We start from the raw sequence: 15,387 nt of genomic DNA, 5'->3' as shown, positions 1-15,387 counted from the left end.
GAGACTGGCTGATTTGGCTGTAAAGTCAAATAACAAGTCAAATGTGAAAGGCTGCAGGCTTAACTCCGTCTGGGCCTAATGAGTGCCATTAATACAGTTATAGATCCCGGAAGCTTTGGGCAAAGACTATTTGAATGACGTGTTTGCCATTGCATCTGGACTGTTGACCATAGTCCATTCAGACCGCATCTGGTGCTATCGCGAGATAGGAGTACATAATAGGAGTGGCATTACGTGGTTCAATTGCAGGTATGCATAAGCTTCGACGACATGGGATAGTTTCCCTCCTATTCCACCGTATCTTCTTCCGAGTCAACATCCTCGTCATCCATGAGCTGCAAATATGGGTCTGTAACATCCGCTGCTCCAGTGATCGACATCATACGGTTGAGTAGCCACTGCATTTGTAGTAGCGGGATAGACGGGAGCGGCCACCTCTGGGGATCGTCAGTCTTAAAGACGACAGTGTCTCCCGATCTAATGATTGTTTCTTCCAAGCAGTTCAGTATCCGCGTTCCGCGCGGGGATGAGTCGAGGTTATGCGGAGTATCAGGCGGCGTTTCTAGACTCTTGAATGCATAGGGTAAATCAGATAGCCAATAGAACTCGAGCTTAAGTGTCTTTCCACCGTCGGACATTTCGACAGGCTTAAGCGCGAACTTAGAGCTCCCCCACATAGTATGAATGGTTGAGGCAAGACACATGATGTTGGTCAGGCCTTGTGCACCCTGCGGGCCAGAGATAGCGTCCTTCCACTCTTCCACTCTGTCGGGTTGGCAAAAGGTTGATAGTGTTTCCCAGAATTCGTGATACTGCTCACTTCCCGCCATCACGCTCAGAGGGTACGGGAATATATGCACAAGTTCGACGCAATCACCCCCGAGACTCAGCAGGCATCGGTTCCCGTCTCTTTTCCGACACTATTGTCTTCTCAGCAACGGTCCATGAATCGGTGCTCTAGTCAATCCTACCTCTTCTGCCGTCCCTCCAGTATCTCCAGTTGTGGAAAGATTTGCCTCGCGGTCTCGGGTGCTCGCCCCTAGAAGCATAGATGTTAGAATGCTGTGCATCAAGGGTAGTACAGGTCGTCTCACATGTTTTCAACGCCTTTGTCCACACGGGACTTGTGTAAACACACTTCCTGGAGATGTTGCTGTCGAGTTTAACAAAGTCTATAGTAAAACCCTCCAGCTGGACCACGTCCGCCAGCCAGACGAAGGCCCAGAATCCGGGCTCGACTAGGTCATGGTGGTCCACGCGCGCGGCGATCTGGGAAATGAGCTCACGACGTCGAGGGTCGCTTATCTCGTCAAAGACGCCCATTTTGGCGATGGCTCTAGGAGGAGGAATTTGTGGTAGAAAGGAAGATCTTCACACCCATTGTGTTGACTGTTGAGTAGATATCAGCCAATTACGATTGGTTTGCTTGTTTTTACCACGTGCTTAGCTTATATAATACATAGTGACTGTTTAGCTACAGTCATTCGTAATATTGACAGCTTGACAAGCGTTTTGCAAATACTTGAAATGTGCGAATTCTACTCTAGCCTTAGCGATCTGAGACAAACTACACAGATACTGTTATGCTGATAGTATGGTTTTCGATGTTGCCTAAACTATAGTCCTTGACTAATACAAAAACACAGATTAAAACAGCTCCTGCACCCAGAAAATAGACCACTTTGACCACTAACCAGGTTGTTCTGATAGCGGTCCAGGTGTCTTCGTTTACCACAGTATCCATCGAGTCAACAGGGTCATCACTCAGGGATACTGATCATAAGCATAATGGGTATTCCCTCACATAATCCGGTCAAACTGCCTTTTAGCTCCGTAAAACTAACCCGCAAGCTAGGTTAATATCGAGCTCTTCCATATACCGTTTATAGAGGAAAGCCAACTCACACAAGCGGCACAGTAAGGTCCACGACCATGGACAACATTGCTTGCAACACCATTTACGAAGCCTATCGGCTGAGCTGTATACTGCTGCCAATTCCAGGACTTCTCATTCGCTGGTATTATTCCATCGCATGAAGGGCAGTCCGTATGGAAGGCGTTGATGGAGTAGTACCACGTAACCTCGCCGTTGGGAAGAACCTGTCGACATCATGGTTAATGATATCACTTTTATACTGGGCTGTTTAGGATAGGGCAGGACAAACTATTGGGTAGCCCATAGTTCCAAGTTAAACAATTTGGGTGGTAGTAAGGATCGAAGGTAGAAGCTGCTCGAACTGACTCTTTTGCTAGGAGCTGTCCAGCTATTTATGCCAGTCTGCGTTCAGCCTCGCCGGTTGTCCGCTCAAGTTCCGGAGATTCAGCCTCTCACCCAGACTCCGGCGCTTACACTATTGTTCCTACAGGTTGGATGGTGAGTCACGCGTAAGCTTGCAGACTGTCTCCTGGCGATTGGTCTTTGAGAACTCGAAGGCTTGCTTGAGGCTTGTTTTTCTTCCTGCTTAATTGGTTTGTGATTATGGTGGCATGCGGGCCAACGGAGCTAGACCTTTGAAAGCCGGAAACATCCAATCTCCTTATTCACTTTACTCGAAGACCTCAACGACCCCCAGAGCAGACACGCCTTCATCACCCCCTTCGGCTAAACAGCTTTAGTACCAGCGACGCTGGCCTGGATACGATTCAAGATCTCATCAGTTCCTTCCTGAGACCTCGCTCCTATATCTCGTATCGCCAACCCTCGGCTAGGTGACCGGACTTGAAAGCACGCGCGAAAAGGCATTGGCCTTGCCACCAGGCCAATCTGCTTCATCTTAAACGGATCCATCAACCCAGCCTCATTACCGTTTTTCTCGGGCATGATGTCGTATGCCCACAGCAGCCTAGCAATAACGATGTTAAGGGAGTTCGTAGTAAGGTGCTTGCCTACACAAACCCTCCGCCCAACCCCAAAGCCGCTGCTGGGTGGCAGATTGGTATGATCGAGCCAGCGCTGCGGACGAAATGACTCGGCATTTTCAAACACGTCAGCATCATGATCGATCGACCAGTGATTTGCAATAAGAACGGCGCCTTTCGGAATGCGGTATCCCATGTATTCATCCTCTTGCTCGGCCAGACGAGGAACTCCTGCGGTGACTATCGGTCGCCACCGGAGCACTTCTTTCACAAATGCCATTGTGAAGGGTAGCTTGGACAGGTCATCAAACGAAGGGAGTCGATGCTGCCCAACAACTGTATCAAGCTCGAGCTGGGCTGTCCGGACCGCATCGGGGTGGAGGAGTGTCGCCAGCGTAAAAACCTCGAGGACAGCGGTTGTGGTGTCACTCCCTGCTTCATAGAGGAAACCAATGACATATGATAATTCCTTCTCGGTCAACTGCTGCGCTTCTTGCACCCCGGCGAGGCTTTTGGCCCAATTCCAGGGCCCTCTCTGTAAAGCAGACTTGAGGTTTTGGGTAAACAGTTTGACCTCCCGATGGTGAAAGTCATCGGCTATTTGTTTCCACTTGGACATCTGTCGAGGAAGGTATTCTAGAATCGGGAAAATGTCCACAGGCCGTAGCCTACTGACTTCCATGAGATTCTTGATAAGAAGGTCGATCTCCTGGACCTCATGCTCATCGCCTCTCGGCATCCGCTTTCCATATGCAAGCGTATAAATCAGACTCGACGAAAACCGACGGAAGCGGTCTGTGAAATCGTTGGTAGACAGCATATCATGCAGGAGCTGGTGGCTTTCGACGTCTTGGATCTCGTGGTAGAGCTGGCAAGTTCTGCTGTTGAGGAGCGAAGTCTGCAGACGGCGATGAGTCTTCCATAAAGGGCCGTAAGGCATAACGCTTGTTTGCAGGTTCTTGGTCACCCGCTCAGCAACAACCATCCTGGGTCTTGAGCTGTATCTGTCACCTCTCTTCTCGAGAATGTCTTTTGTCACTTGGTGGTTTCCCAGCATGATGAACGTGTGCTGGCCATACTTGAGTGTGATGATCGGCCCGTACTTTCTATGCCACTTTTGGTATGTTTTCCATGGCTCGGATTGCAGTTGTCGCAATTGGTGAAGGTTGCCAATCAGCGGAAGACGAGGAGGCCCGGGGGGGAGCGGCAGCTTGGGTCTTCGCAGTATGGAGGCACAGTAGTAGAGAAGAGCAAGTGTGAACAGAATAACAATCTTGGTGTTTTCCATGGTGGGTGTAACTGATTTATTGATCTAACATCTCGTCCGGCAGATCTAGTTCTGATTTATGTACGTTGAATATAGCATAATAGCTGCCCTCGTAGGCTATTCTTACTCCTTTCACCAACCGTCTGTTTTCTAATGCCGGCGAACAGAAGTAAGGGGCAAATAGCATCATACTTCTCTTATGCAGATCCTGTGTAACATTGCATCACTCAGATGTGATGTATTTAGTGCTACTGCATGCATATCCTATCTTGACCAATATCAATATTACTATTAATATTCAAGTACCTACTTGATTATGATACCGGTCTACTATCCAGAACATGGCTTGATCGCCTTGCCAAGATACCGTAAGGAGGGCCTTTCTTCCCAGTCCCTTGTAGTACTTGTAGTACAAATACCATGCGCGGTGGCCCGGCCTCACCAAAGGGTACTAGGAAGACCTTACAAATAATCACAATTACTCTAGAGTCGTCTACCAGATGTTTCCGCAAAATTAGATTTTACATATACTTTTGATTTGGCTTCTACAAGAACTTACTCCATTGCTATTACCTGAATGAAAGGCTAGTAGTAGTAGTATAATACTAGTATATCATCAAGTCCTACAATTTGCCCTGAATAGCACTTGTTCTTTCCTTGGGCTTCTCCAAGGTGACCTGCCGCCACAGCCTATCGCTTCTAAGGGATTCCATTGCAGCTGGACTTAATGAAAGTCGAACCTCCCAGAATCCCCTACTTCGATAGCCCATCAAGCGAGCACTATAGTCAGAGCGTGCCGGTGTGATCCAGGCAAGTCCATCCGTTCTGTTATCCGGCACATCGACATCACAAGGGGTCCCCAAACACGGGCCAAAATCCATATCGTATACCGGTGCGTCACGCAAGCTACTGACTGACAAGTCACCATGCTTGGCCGGAAGGAGCCAATCTTTGCTTGCCATGATAGTCGAGATGGCACTCCGGACATAGCTGCGGTTGACAGACTGGTATGTTTGCTGGATTGATAGAGCCAGGTTGGCAAGAAGGGTAATGTCATTTGGGTTGAATTCGTGCAAGTCACTAGGAGTGTCTGTATCGAACACCAAAGTATCTGCACCATGCAACTCTGTATCTTTGAAGTGGTACGTGGATGTAGGAGTGGCGATTGCATTGCCCATATATGTACGTGGGATGTTGAGAATCCCACGAACATCCACCGCAAACAAGAGAGAAGAGTTGAGGCCAGCTAATGAAGGCCTATTCCTCCCTATTGATGTCGCGCGCGACTGTGCACGCATTCCGCAAAGCCAGATCAAAGCGGTTACGACCTCGTTGTTAGAGAAGCCTTGCCGGCTGGCATCATATTTAGGGGCTGACGGGTTGATCCAGCGCACCTTGGTACAGGCTTCGCGAAGCCTTCTTATCTGCTCAGCGTCGAGGCAAAAGCGGCAGCTGGTTAGGGCTCCAGGGTCAGAGCTTAGTGCTGCCTTCCGAATGGAGGACGCATGGCCGTTGTACAGGGCCCGGTGGATTTCGTTTCCGCTCTGGAATATTCTTGTCCTGCTTTGCGCCTCGCTTTCAGGAGAGGACAACAGTCTTTCAGGCGGTTGGTCGGGATTGCGGCAGCACTCAGAGAGAGCCTGCGTGATTGATGATATTCCAAGACCATCAGTGGCAAGGTGATGGAAGCACACGCAGAGAACAATGCCATCGGCCATCACATTCGCCTGGAGTCGTAGAACCGGCTGCGGTTCGGAGGCAGGGGTACCAAATGGGAGAGGTATAAAGCGAAGATTGAGAAGATCATCAGAGGACAGAGCAGGAGTGTTCAGAGCAATATTACGGGCTGAGATACACTGCGCATGCTGCTTTATCTTGAGCATGGGTAGCTTGCGCAGATGGGATGGATCTGTCGGTTGCACCTCGAAGACATTCTTTGTGTCTTTTAGTTGAATGGATGGGACAACGTTGCCTGACAAAAATGGAAGCAGCGTAGTTAGACGCTGGACACCTTTTTCCAATGCTGATACTCCTGCGGCGGGATTCTGGCACAGAAAAGTAAGGAAGAACGAGAAATGAACTGGCGCAGTTGAATGGTCCAAGGGTGTCAGAATATATGGTTCAAAGGAATGAGACTGGGCCATGTTCTTTCAGGGGTATTAAACTCAGACACTTGAGCAGAACTGAAAATAGAAATGTCAAATTAGTATAATGGAATTGCTGCCTTCTGTCCTCTTTTATATCCAGTCTGCCAACCAGATCTAGCTGCCAAGAGCCTAGAATATGCTTGTCCAAATAGCGTCCTTAGTGCGACCAGTCAATGAAATACGTATACGGTCGATACTATATTCGTTATATTGGATGTTACCAAAACCAAGAGATTGTTAGATATATCAGATCCTGGATCCTTTAAAGTGTTTCATCGTCGTAAGAGGAAATGACCTATAAGCCATTATGAGCAGGAGAAGTGTGGCTGCAGTGCATACAACTAAGCATGATTTATCATAATATGCAGTGTAACATTATCAATTCCAGACTTGGGAGGAAGGAGGAGCGTATTTGCAGTGTATATGTAGATATTATTGGTAATAATAATGCAGTATGGCAATATTAGAGTTCCAGGTCTGAGAATTCGTAAATAGTTTATAAGGTACGTACTACTAAAGTCTTCTGTTCCTATATCTTTATTTTTCCAATCCTACCAATTCACCTTCACATTTGAACAGAGTTCTGCGGCCTTTTTTTGTTTTCTAGGTGGCTACTCTTATAAACATGACAGTCATTCATAAGCAGACAGAAGAAATCCTTCGAGCTTGGTTACATAACGTTGGATTTGACCTCCGACAGGCAGCGCGGCCATTTCACACAGAACTTTACGCGGAGCTCGAAGAATGGATCACTTCCCAGAATCTCCAGGAGCACCAACTGAGCCGCATTTTGGTGCTCTTGCCAGCATGTACCAGCGCCGCAGATAAGTGGTATCCTCATGCTACCCACCAGGTGAAACGATACATTGCGCTCTACACCACCTTTCTTCTCTATGTAGACGATAAAGCAGAACAGGACCTTGAAAGCATCCTTCCCGATCTTAAGCGAGTTTCATCTGGTGCCTGCAATGGTCTCCATGCTTTAAAGTGCGATGATACTGTTGTGGATCTGTGGTTGGAGCTCGTTGCTACTGAAACCGGGAAGCTGTATGGTCCTTATTCAACTGGGGTCATTACCAAGGGCCTCGTCGACTTCATGCTGGGGAATACAGTCGAATCAATTTGCGCGGCAGGCCTGCTGAAGCTTCCAGCAAAGTTTGGACAAAGAGCATCCAAGTTTGTACGTGACAAGACCGGCGCTGGGGAAGTATATGCCCATTTCATATTCCCTGAGCATCTTGCAGCTGAGAATGGGCACTTGCCGACCTATGCGCCCTTTGTTGCATGTATGCTGGACATCATTGACGATGTGAACGATATTCTGTCGTTCTTCAAGGAGTCGGTGGTCGGAACCGAGATGAACACGAACATCATGAACAGAGCTCGTACCTCAGGTTGCAGCCCTCATTATGTGCTAGAGCAAATTTGCAGGGAAACAGTTGAGACTGCGGATGCTGTCAGTAATGCAGTTGGGGGAAAGAGTGTTGTTGGGAAGCTTTGGAAGGACTTTATTAACGGCTATATTATGTGGCACATTTGTGAGGACCGGTATCAGCTGAAGGAAATTGGGATCGCGATGAGACACGGACAAACAGTGTCTAATAGTATTGAATAATTCTCGATCTAGGACCCAACATCACATAATCACTCTGGTTCCCAGCACAGCCTCATTGTAGCGGCTAGGTTCGGTAGCAGGATATTCAGTACAAGTAATGGTGCCTATCTGGTTCTCCTTGAGAATCACCGGATGCGGTTTGGTCAAAGGAGGTAGAGGTGTTGCATTCTCGTCCAGCTAGAACACAAATAATTCATCGCAGTATCGCAATCGCTCCTTCGATACAAGACCGCAAGCTTCCCGCCAGTAAACATTTGAATCCCGAGTCCGCAGTGCGAGTGGGTTTTCATCTGCCGGCACTTCACTGTCTTTTCTCTCGGCTTGGGCCATGGTCGGTTCTAACTTCTCGCCCACCCGTGGAACTTCCCCATGCTCATTTGGGTCAGCTTCCTCCTGGCAAAGATCGACCGAGATAGGAAGAGCAAGGCTCATTGGCTCGTTGGAATCTAATCCGTCCTCTGTCACATCGGCCGCCCAGTGATCGCCGCTAGGCGATTCGGCAGCCATTGTATATGCAAAGCTGCACCGATTGCAGCGGCCGCTTTTTGGGATCTGGTGTGGTAAAAGTGAGAACGTCCCTTGATCGTATGATTAATTCGGACTGGCAATCCAGAAATTTGGCTCCCCCCTAGCTACAGTTGACGTTGCGAGAAGGAGTCGGGGGAGCTTTCAGATGCTGCAAGCCTGCAACCCATATCTGGCACTCGGCATCCAATAAAATATAACTCGAAGTGGTTTTTGGTCGTCGGAGAGGTCGTGGGTTTCAGCGCGCCCAAAACTCGGTGTGGTTGCTGGTTCCCGCTTTTTGGCCCAAGGAGAAGGGATATATATATGAGCCACTTCGACGGAATCGCCGTCATCCCCCAAATTGACTGGTCCTTGGGGCTGCGGTCTCTGGTTGTCCCTGGCAAAATAGTCGTTAGATCACGGTGTCCAGGGAATGGTAATATTAACCAACACACACGTCTTGAGAGTTTTGATAAATGATTACTCATGTAAGTAATCCTCATCAGGTGGTCTGTCGGGGTGTTCTTGAATAATTGGTGAAAGTTTCCAGTTGTTCGATGTCAACCAGACGAAGGCCCAAAACCCGGCGTCCACTCCGTCGTTGTCACCGATTTGTGTGGCAATTTCCGAGATAGTTCTATACGCCGAGCCTGGTTTACCTCGTCAAATGCATCCATGTTTGCATCTCGGATGAAAGGTGTTGGTGTTGGTGTTTTCGTCTGGAGTAGATCGAAGTGTTGGTATTGTGTTGGTGGATCGAATGCGAGAAGTTGGCCAATCGTTGGTGGGAGTGTGGGGTTAGTCAGCTTCTAGCGAATTAGCTACATAACATGACAGCCCAGTGGAACCACTTAAACATTAACCGTAATTTATATAGAGAATATCCATACGAGTAGATACATTGTTGAAAAGTTCAAGACTATTAATACACCAACGTAAGAAATATCGTTGGATATTTCTTACCTTCTAGACTTGTCCGACCGTCAATCCACCGTGGTCTAGATGCAGAATCGTATTCACTAGTCTACTTTAGCATCCCATTCAATGCCATATTGTACAAGCACTGAACTATCCTTGTACTCATTCCGCCTATTTATATGAATACATGTTGACATAGAGGTTACTGGTGGTGGTCTCCTTCACGGTGGCTGTCAATGCAGCATACTCAAAAAGAAATGATAATGAAAATAATATAAGCGCAACTCGCCCCTGTTGGTGTCTGCAGTGGGGATTAAAGCCATCGTTGGAATATGCTGCTCTTTGCTCTTCCAACCATTCTCCTAGGCCTTAGCGGTCTTGGAGCAGCCTTCTGTGGCATGCCAGACCTGACCGACGAGGACCATGCCATCATGCGCCAGCTGCAGGCGAATACTTCTAACCGACTAGACACTCGGGCTGTATCGATAGACTCAATCCAAGTCTATGTCCATGTTGTCACGGACTCCAACCTCAACGACCTGTATACGGATGATATCCAGAAGAATGTAGGACCGCATCCCACATAACTACCCATACGGATTACGACAAAAGCTAACACGACCAGATCGACGTTCTCAACGAAGAGTTCGCTGACACCGCGTTCGACTTCGAGCTCGTCGACATCAGGGCCATCGTGTACCAATACGACAAGGAGTTAAAGTGGAACTCGTACGCTGAAAAGGCCATCAAGCGCCACCGCATCGGCACCGCCGACACCCTCAACATCTACTTGGTCCCGCGTCTCTTCGACGGGGTTTTCGGATACACGTAAGTCAATTGCTCCTCAACGAGCCAGGCAACACTACAGTAGTCTAACAAAACCTCCATCTAGGACGATGCCGTCGGCCTTCAAGGGCAACCCCCTGGATGACGGCATCGTGATAATCCGCGACGCCGTCCCCAAGCTAAAAGACAACGGGGCTTCCTTAGGCCTGGCCTTGGTCCACGAAGTTGGCCACTGGCTTGGTCTGGCCCACACCTTTGACGGCGGTTGTAGCGAGCCTGGGGACTACATTGACGACACCCCGGCCGAAATTGGGGGGAGCACAGGTTGTCCTGTTGTAAGTCTCTTCTTCTTCTTCTTCTTCTTCTTCTTCTTGTTGTTGTTGTTGTAGACTCTGCCTACCGTGCATGGTATAACTACATAGTTAGCTACTAATATCCATCCCACCAGGGCCGCGACTCATGCCCGGACATGCCTGGGCTGGATCCGATTCATAACCATATGTCCTATTATTCCGATGAGTGCAAGTCGGAATTCACGCGTGGCCAGATGCGGCTTATGGAGGACACTTGGAAGAAATACAGGGATGCCCATCGCCCTCAGACTACTAAAACTAAACACCCTCCTCCAACTAAGCATCTTCGCCCACACGGCAAACCCTCTCACTCGGGCATCAAACACTCTCACTCGAGGACTAAACACTCTCACACAGGCACTAAATCCACTCCTTCAAGCACTAAGTCCACTCCTTCAAGCACCAAAGCTAAGCAGACCAAAGCAGGCTAGGTTGCTTTGTGGAGTGTGAATGGTGTTTCGGGGTTAGTCGAGATGGGAATGCCATGAGTTCGATTATCAAGTTTGATTTATGTCCAATCGTGCCCTGGTGGCCTCTAGACTTGGATCTTATATTGTTGACATTGTTGTTGTTGTTATTGTTGTGCTGTCTAGCTTTTGGGTATCTGTTCAACTCCATAACAGACTAGGTATCTAGTATACCAGGATTTTCCTATACTCTACTCCTTTGAGCACTTCAGAACTGAATACTTTCCTATTAAGAAAGATACAAACCAGTCCCTATTTCAGGTAATCCTCTCCCTGGCCAACGCCGTAATCTTCGAAACGAACCGCTCGGTAATCATATACGGCGCAAACGGCCGCCCAGCATCGCAGGAGGAATTATACAATCGGGAAAATATACCTGCTATCTCGTCCATGATCTGAATGTCGTCGTAGACGTATGACCCGTCTGGAGCGACGAGTAAGCGTCGGTACAGCGCGAGGACGGCCGTGATTATGAATTGGGCGTAGATCCTGTTCGTTACTTATTAGTATATGATATAATATTATTAGTTCGGGTGAGGATAGGTCTGACCAGTATGTCTCTGGAATAATGCCCTGCCGGACCCGGCTGATGTATAGCAAGGTAGACCGCGCAGCCTGGTAGCATACCTCGACGCTCGACGGGGGCGGGGGCGAGAAACTATCATTGCCCATGGAAGCGGCGGCGTGGATCTTCGTGAGGCAGAAGTAGTATCCCAAGTGTATAGACACGCCGCGCAGGTTAAGGTCGTGGAAGAGGGTATCGGGTACACTCCCCCACGCGAACCCGTCTGGCTGGCACCGGTGGGGAAAGTCTGCCTTCATGTCGCTGAGCTCTTGGTCGAGTTCGCGGATATACTGCAGACGTCTGGCCATGGACTGTCTCTGGCCCTCGACGGAGTAGAGGAGGCGGTAGATTCGGGATTTGAGAATGGCCATGCGGAGATCCGCTGGGTAGAGGAGGGCAGTGGACGAGGGGGAGCTTTCCCCGCCGAAGAAGTGGTAGTCGGCGTATTCTGAAACATAGGTACCAGGGAGGTCCAGGTCGCAGTCTGCGTCGTTGATTAAGGGTGGTCGAGACCGGCGGAGGCAGTTCTCTTTGTCGATTCCGTATGCAACCCAGAACAGAGCCCGGAGGTGTTGGCCGTTCTGCTTTGGGTTTTTGGTGTTTCCGCCTAGATTGAAGAGGATTTTCACGGCCATGGAGAGTAGAACCTCGCCGGTTTGTGGGAGGCCGAGGGGGCAGATGTAAAGTGTCTACTGATATTAGGCATGTCCGCATGTCCATGTGAGGTAGATCTACTTACAAGTAATAGTAAGGCTTCCAGCGCCCGTACGTTGGTATCATGCATAGCCAATTCAGGCAGTAGAGTAAGAGCTGCCCTGACATAGGCAATGGGATCAGCTCCTATTGCAACGAAGACAGGCTCATCGCGGCGAAGACCAGTGACAAGAGCCGTAAACGCAGCGAGACAGGCCCGACTCGCAACATCAATCGACTCGCCTTCGAGATCAAAGTTGCTGCTGTTGAGAATACGATCTACTTCATCCACATCGACAGCTGGGAACACCGAATACAGGCCGGTGCTCTTGTAATAGTGCAAGGCGCACCGGACTAGACGAGCAGACGGCCATTTTACGATGCCGAAACTCGTGGGCTCGCTTTCACATGGAGACCCCGCCTCCTCAATTAACTCGCGGTAGAATTCATCCAAGTCGAATATCGGGTCTGGATCGAAAAATGGCATATGCCACTGAAAGGCCGCAATGGCCGTGTCGAATCTGCCTGGCTCCTCCAGACGCGGGCCGGCATAGCGCAGAATGGGAGACGGGCGTTTCTGTGCCCGCAACTCCTCCTCTAATTGCTGGATCTGGGCCCTGGTATCGGCCAATTTCCTGGCCACGGTTAATTAATATGAAAACGAAGGAACGGAATTCTTTAGCTTACTGATGGATCGTTTTCCGGGGGCGGGCTGGCAACGGAGTGAAGACGCAGGGAACCGCAGCCAGGCGGCAGGTTTCGCAGGCGGGCTTGGCCCTGTCGCAGCGGATCTGTAATTCAAATCGCACGTTCAGGACTGGTCAGTGGCGGTAGGGTTTCGTTATTCGTACCTTGCGGTGGCGGCAGAGGTGGCAGGCGTTGCCCAGGCCACGGCGATTAAGCCTGCCAGTGGGAGTATGAGTATAGCTCGACATGGCCGGTGATTCCATCGCAGCAGCGACGGCGCAGTCTTCGTCGAAAAGGTTCTCCACCGCAGCGATTGTATCCACTCGACAGATTCTGACCAGATTCTGATACGCAGTTAGTTGGTTAGGTAGTTACTGGACCCCCTAATAAGGGCTGAGTCAGCGGGCGCCGTTGAATCCGGATATGCTGATTGGACAGATAGTCTGTGGCTGAGTCAGCGGCTGTGTGCCTCCCGAAGCCCTCAATACCCAAAGCAGTAAGTAACGTCTCTCTCAAATTAGTGACGATGCGGAGCTTCCAGGCTTGATATATGGAGTCGCAGCTGCGAGCGGACCTCTGACGAAGCAGCCGAGGGGCCCTCACCATGCAGGAGACGCGTCGCTGGCCAACAGCCCAGCTGCCAAGCCGGGCCAAGCCAGGAACCACGTTTAAGCTTGCCAATGACTGCCTGGGCCTGCGCGTCGCCTCTCCAGTCGGAGTGCAGGACGGAGCAGCGTCTCCTGCTGCAGCCTGGAACACTGCCCTGTCCCGGTTAGCTGCGTCAACTGTGAGGGAGTCCGGTGGGATGATGATAATTCGAGTGCCTGTCATTGGATGCTGCTCCACGTAGATCACTGCCTTGGTCGTCGCAATGGTTTCGCATCCTCGAGAAACTTAGATTGGATGAGGAATCAACTTGGCCAATTCCGAGGTCTTGCACCGGTTCTTGCGCTGGTTGAAGTACCGGCGATGGAGGTGCGAGCTATATAAGAGGGTGAATCTCCTCGGTCTGGGACGAGGATTCTTGATACCAACTCACTCAACTTTCTCATCCATTGCCTGCAAAAGTTCGCCTACAATGGTCCAACTCACCCCCAGCCTTATGCTCGGCCTTGCTGGTCTGGCCAGCATTGCCTCTGCCCATCCCGGCCACGACCACAAGGCTGAGGCCGCTGAGCGCGCTGCCTACCTGCGAAGCGTTCCCCTTCAGGGCCGCAGCCTGGCGCACTGTGCGCGCAAGCTCAAGGCCCGCGGCATCACCGCAAACAACATTGCGCGCCGCGAGAGCACCGTCCAGAACCTGCGCATGAAGAAGCGCTCCAGCTTGGGCGCTCCCTACCTGAAGGTCCGCGACCTCGACGACGTGCTGGCCAAGGATCACCACTCGAACAAGACCGTTGACCTCGACAGCGACCCCAGCGAGCTCTTCGAGGACAGCGGCTCCTGCATCGTGCAGCCCGAGGTCACCCAGGGCCCTTACTTCGTCGCCGGTGAACTCGTCCGCGAGAACCTCGTCGAGGACCAGGCCGGTGTCCCCCTGTACCTCGACGTGCAGCTGATCGATGTCAACACCTGCGAACCCGTCCCCGAGATCTACACCGACTTCTGGCACTGCAATGCCACCGGTGTCTACTCCGGTGTTGTCGCAAATGGCAACGGAGACACCGAGGACGACAGCAACCTGAACGCTACTTTCCTCCGTGGTATCCAGCCCAGTGACGAGGAGGGTGTGATCCGCTACGAGTCCATCTTCCCTGGCCACTACACCGGCCGCGCCACCCACATCCACTGTACATCCCCAGTATATTGAAAATAGACATCAAGAGTCTAGACTAACAATCATGAATAGTGCTCTCCCACGCCTCCGACCAAGTCACCGTCCTGCCCAACGGCACACTCGCCGGCCTCTACGACACGCGCACCTCCCACGTCGGCCAGATCTTCTTCGACCAGGACCTGATCACCGAAGTCGAGAAGGTCTCGCCCTACACCACCAACACGCAGGAACTGACCACCAACGCCGAGGACTCCATCCTGGGCGAGGAGGCCGCCACAGGCGCTGACCCCTTCGTCAACTACGTCCTGCTCGGCGACGACATCTCCGAGGGTGTCTTTGCCTGGATCTCGCTTGGTATCAACGCGACCCTCAACGACAGCACCGACCCTGCGGCTTGGTATACTGAGGAGGGCGGTGTTGAGAATGAGAACTCCGGTCCTGGTGGTGGTGGTGGTGGTCCTCCTGGTGGCGCGCCCCCGGGCTTTGGATCTAGCTCTACTTCTGGTGTGGCTGCGCCGACCTCGTCTGCTTCTGTTTAGGCTATTTCAGAGTTGGTTTGACTGTTGAGGACCTTCGGGTTATTTGGTGATGTGATTGGTTGTTTGTTTATCAGGAATAAATTATGTTACACCGCATTGCATTGTTGACTTGTTTTAGACCAAGTAGTGTTTCTTGGAGTTCCACATCTTCAACCGCCATTGTCGGTATACCGGCATGGAGAATATAGGTGTATGCATTAGAATGCA

At 50.5% G+C, this 15,387-nt stretch overlaps 9 protein-coding genes across 9 annotated transcripts; 3 read left to right on the top strand and 6 right to left on the bottom strand.

The window, feature by feature from the left end:
- Window positions 1-287: 287 nt before the first annotated feature.
- APUU_50412S (uncharacterized protein) lies at window positions 288-1,323 on the bottom strand (the record flags this gene model as incomplete). The annotated part of the gene is made up of 3 exons (XM_041705406.1): window positions 288-920; window positions 972-1,039; window positions 1,095-1,323. 3 exons carry the CDS (start codon window positions 1,321-1,323, stop codon window positions 288-290), a joined length of 930 nt encoding a protein of 309 aa, XP_041557895.1.
- Window positions 1,324-1,800: 477 nt separating this feature from the next.
- On the bottom strand, window positions 1,801-2,180 carry APUU_50411S (uncharacterized protein; the record flags this gene model as incomplete). Its single annotated transcript, XM_041705405.1, has 3 exons — window positions 1,801-1,839; window positions 1,906-2,100; window positions 2,166-2,180. 3 exons carry the CDS (start codon window positions 2,178-2,180, stop codon window positions 1,801-1,803), a joined length of 249 nt encoding a protein of 82 aa, XP_041557894.1.
- A 422-nt stretch (window positions 2,181-2,602) lies between these two features.
- On the bottom strand, window positions 2,603-4,147 carry APUU_50410S (cytochrome P450; the record flags this gene model as incomplete). Its single annotated transcript, XM_041705404.1, has 1 exon — window positions 2,603-4,147. The coding sequence occupies one exon, from the start codon at window positions 4,145-4,147 to the stop codon at window positions 2,603-2,605; it is 1,545 nt and encodes a 514-aa protein (XP_041557893.1).
- Window positions 4,148-4,749: 602 nt separating this feature from the next.
- Window positions 4,750-6,270, bottom strand: APUU_50409S (uncharacterized protein; the record flags this gene model as incomplete). Its single annotated transcript, XM_041705403.1, has 1 exon — window positions 4,750-6,270. The coding sequence occupies one exon, from the start codon at window positions 6,268-6,270 to the stop codon at window positions 4,750-4,752; it is 1,521 nt and encodes a 506-aa protein (XP_041557892.1).
- A 628-nt stretch (window positions 6,271-6,898) lies between these two features.
- Window positions 6,899-7,888, top strand: APUU_50408A (uncharacterized protein; the record flags this gene model as incomplete). The annotated part of the gene is made up of 1 exon (XM_041705402.1): window positions 6,899-7,888. One exon carries the CDS (start codon window positions 6,899-6,901, stop codon window positions 7,886-7,888), a length of 990 nt encoding a protein of 329 aa, XP_041557891.1.
- Window positions 7,889-8,065: 177 nt separating this feature from the next.
- APUU_50407S (uncharacterized protein) lies at window positions 8,066-8,395 on the bottom strand (the record flags this gene model as incomplete). The annotated part of the gene is made up of 1 exon (XM_041705401.1): window positions 8,066-8,395. The coding sequence occupies one exon, from the start codon at window positions 8,393-8,395 to the stop codon at window positions 8,066-8,068; it is 330 nt and encodes a 109-aa protein (XP_041557890.1).
- A 1,250-nt stretch (window positions 8,396-9,645) lies between these two features.
- On the top strand, window positions 9,646-10,883 carry APUU_50406A (zinc metalloprotease; the record flags this gene model as incomplete). The annotated part of the gene is made up of 4 exons (XM_041705400.1): window positions 9,646-9,879; window positions 9,939-10,141; window positions 10,206-10,434; window positions 10,548-10,883. 4 exons carry the CDS (start codon window positions 9,646-9,648, stop codon window positions 10,881-10,883), a joined length of 1,002 nt encoding a protein of 333 aa, XP_041557889.1.
- A 293-nt stretch (window positions 10,884-11,176) lies between these two features.
- On the bottom strand, window positions 11,177-13,127 carry APUU_50405S (uncharacterized protein; the record flags this gene model as incomplete). The annotated part of the gene is made up of 5 exons (XM_041705399.1): window positions 11,177-11,408; window positions 11,470-12,173; window positions 12,224-12,812; window positions 12,865-12,968; window positions 13,029-13,127. The coding sequence occupies 5 exons, from the start codon at window positions 13,125-13,127 to the stop codon at window positions 11,177-11,179; spliced, it is 1,728 nt and encodes a 575-aa protein (XP_041557888.1).
- An 815-nt stretch (window positions 13,128-13,942) lies between these two features.
- On the top strand, window positions 13,943-15,180 carry APUU_50404A (intradiol ring-cleavage dioxygenase; the record flags this gene model as incomplete). The annotated part of the gene is made up of 2 exons (XM_041705398.1): window positions 13,943-14,654; window positions 14,714-15,180. 2 exons carry the CDS (start codon window positions 13,943-13,945, stop codon window positions 15,178-15,180), a joined length of 1,179 nt encoding a protein of 392 aa, XP_041557887.1.
- Between the last annotated feature and the right edge of the window lie 207 nt (window positions 15,181-15,387).

The sequence above is a fragment of the Aspergillus puulaauensis genome, chromosome 5 (assembly GCF_016861865.1).
Source record: "Aspergillus puulaauensis MK2 DNA, chromosome 5, nearly complete sequence".
Lineage (NCBI taxonomy): Eukaryota > Fungi > Ascomycota > Eurotiomycetes > Eurotiales > Aspergillaceae > Aspergillus > Aspergillus puulaauensis.
The sequence above is the reverse complement of the archived record's forward strand: the minus strand, read 5'-3'. Positions and strand labels throughout refer to the sequence as shown.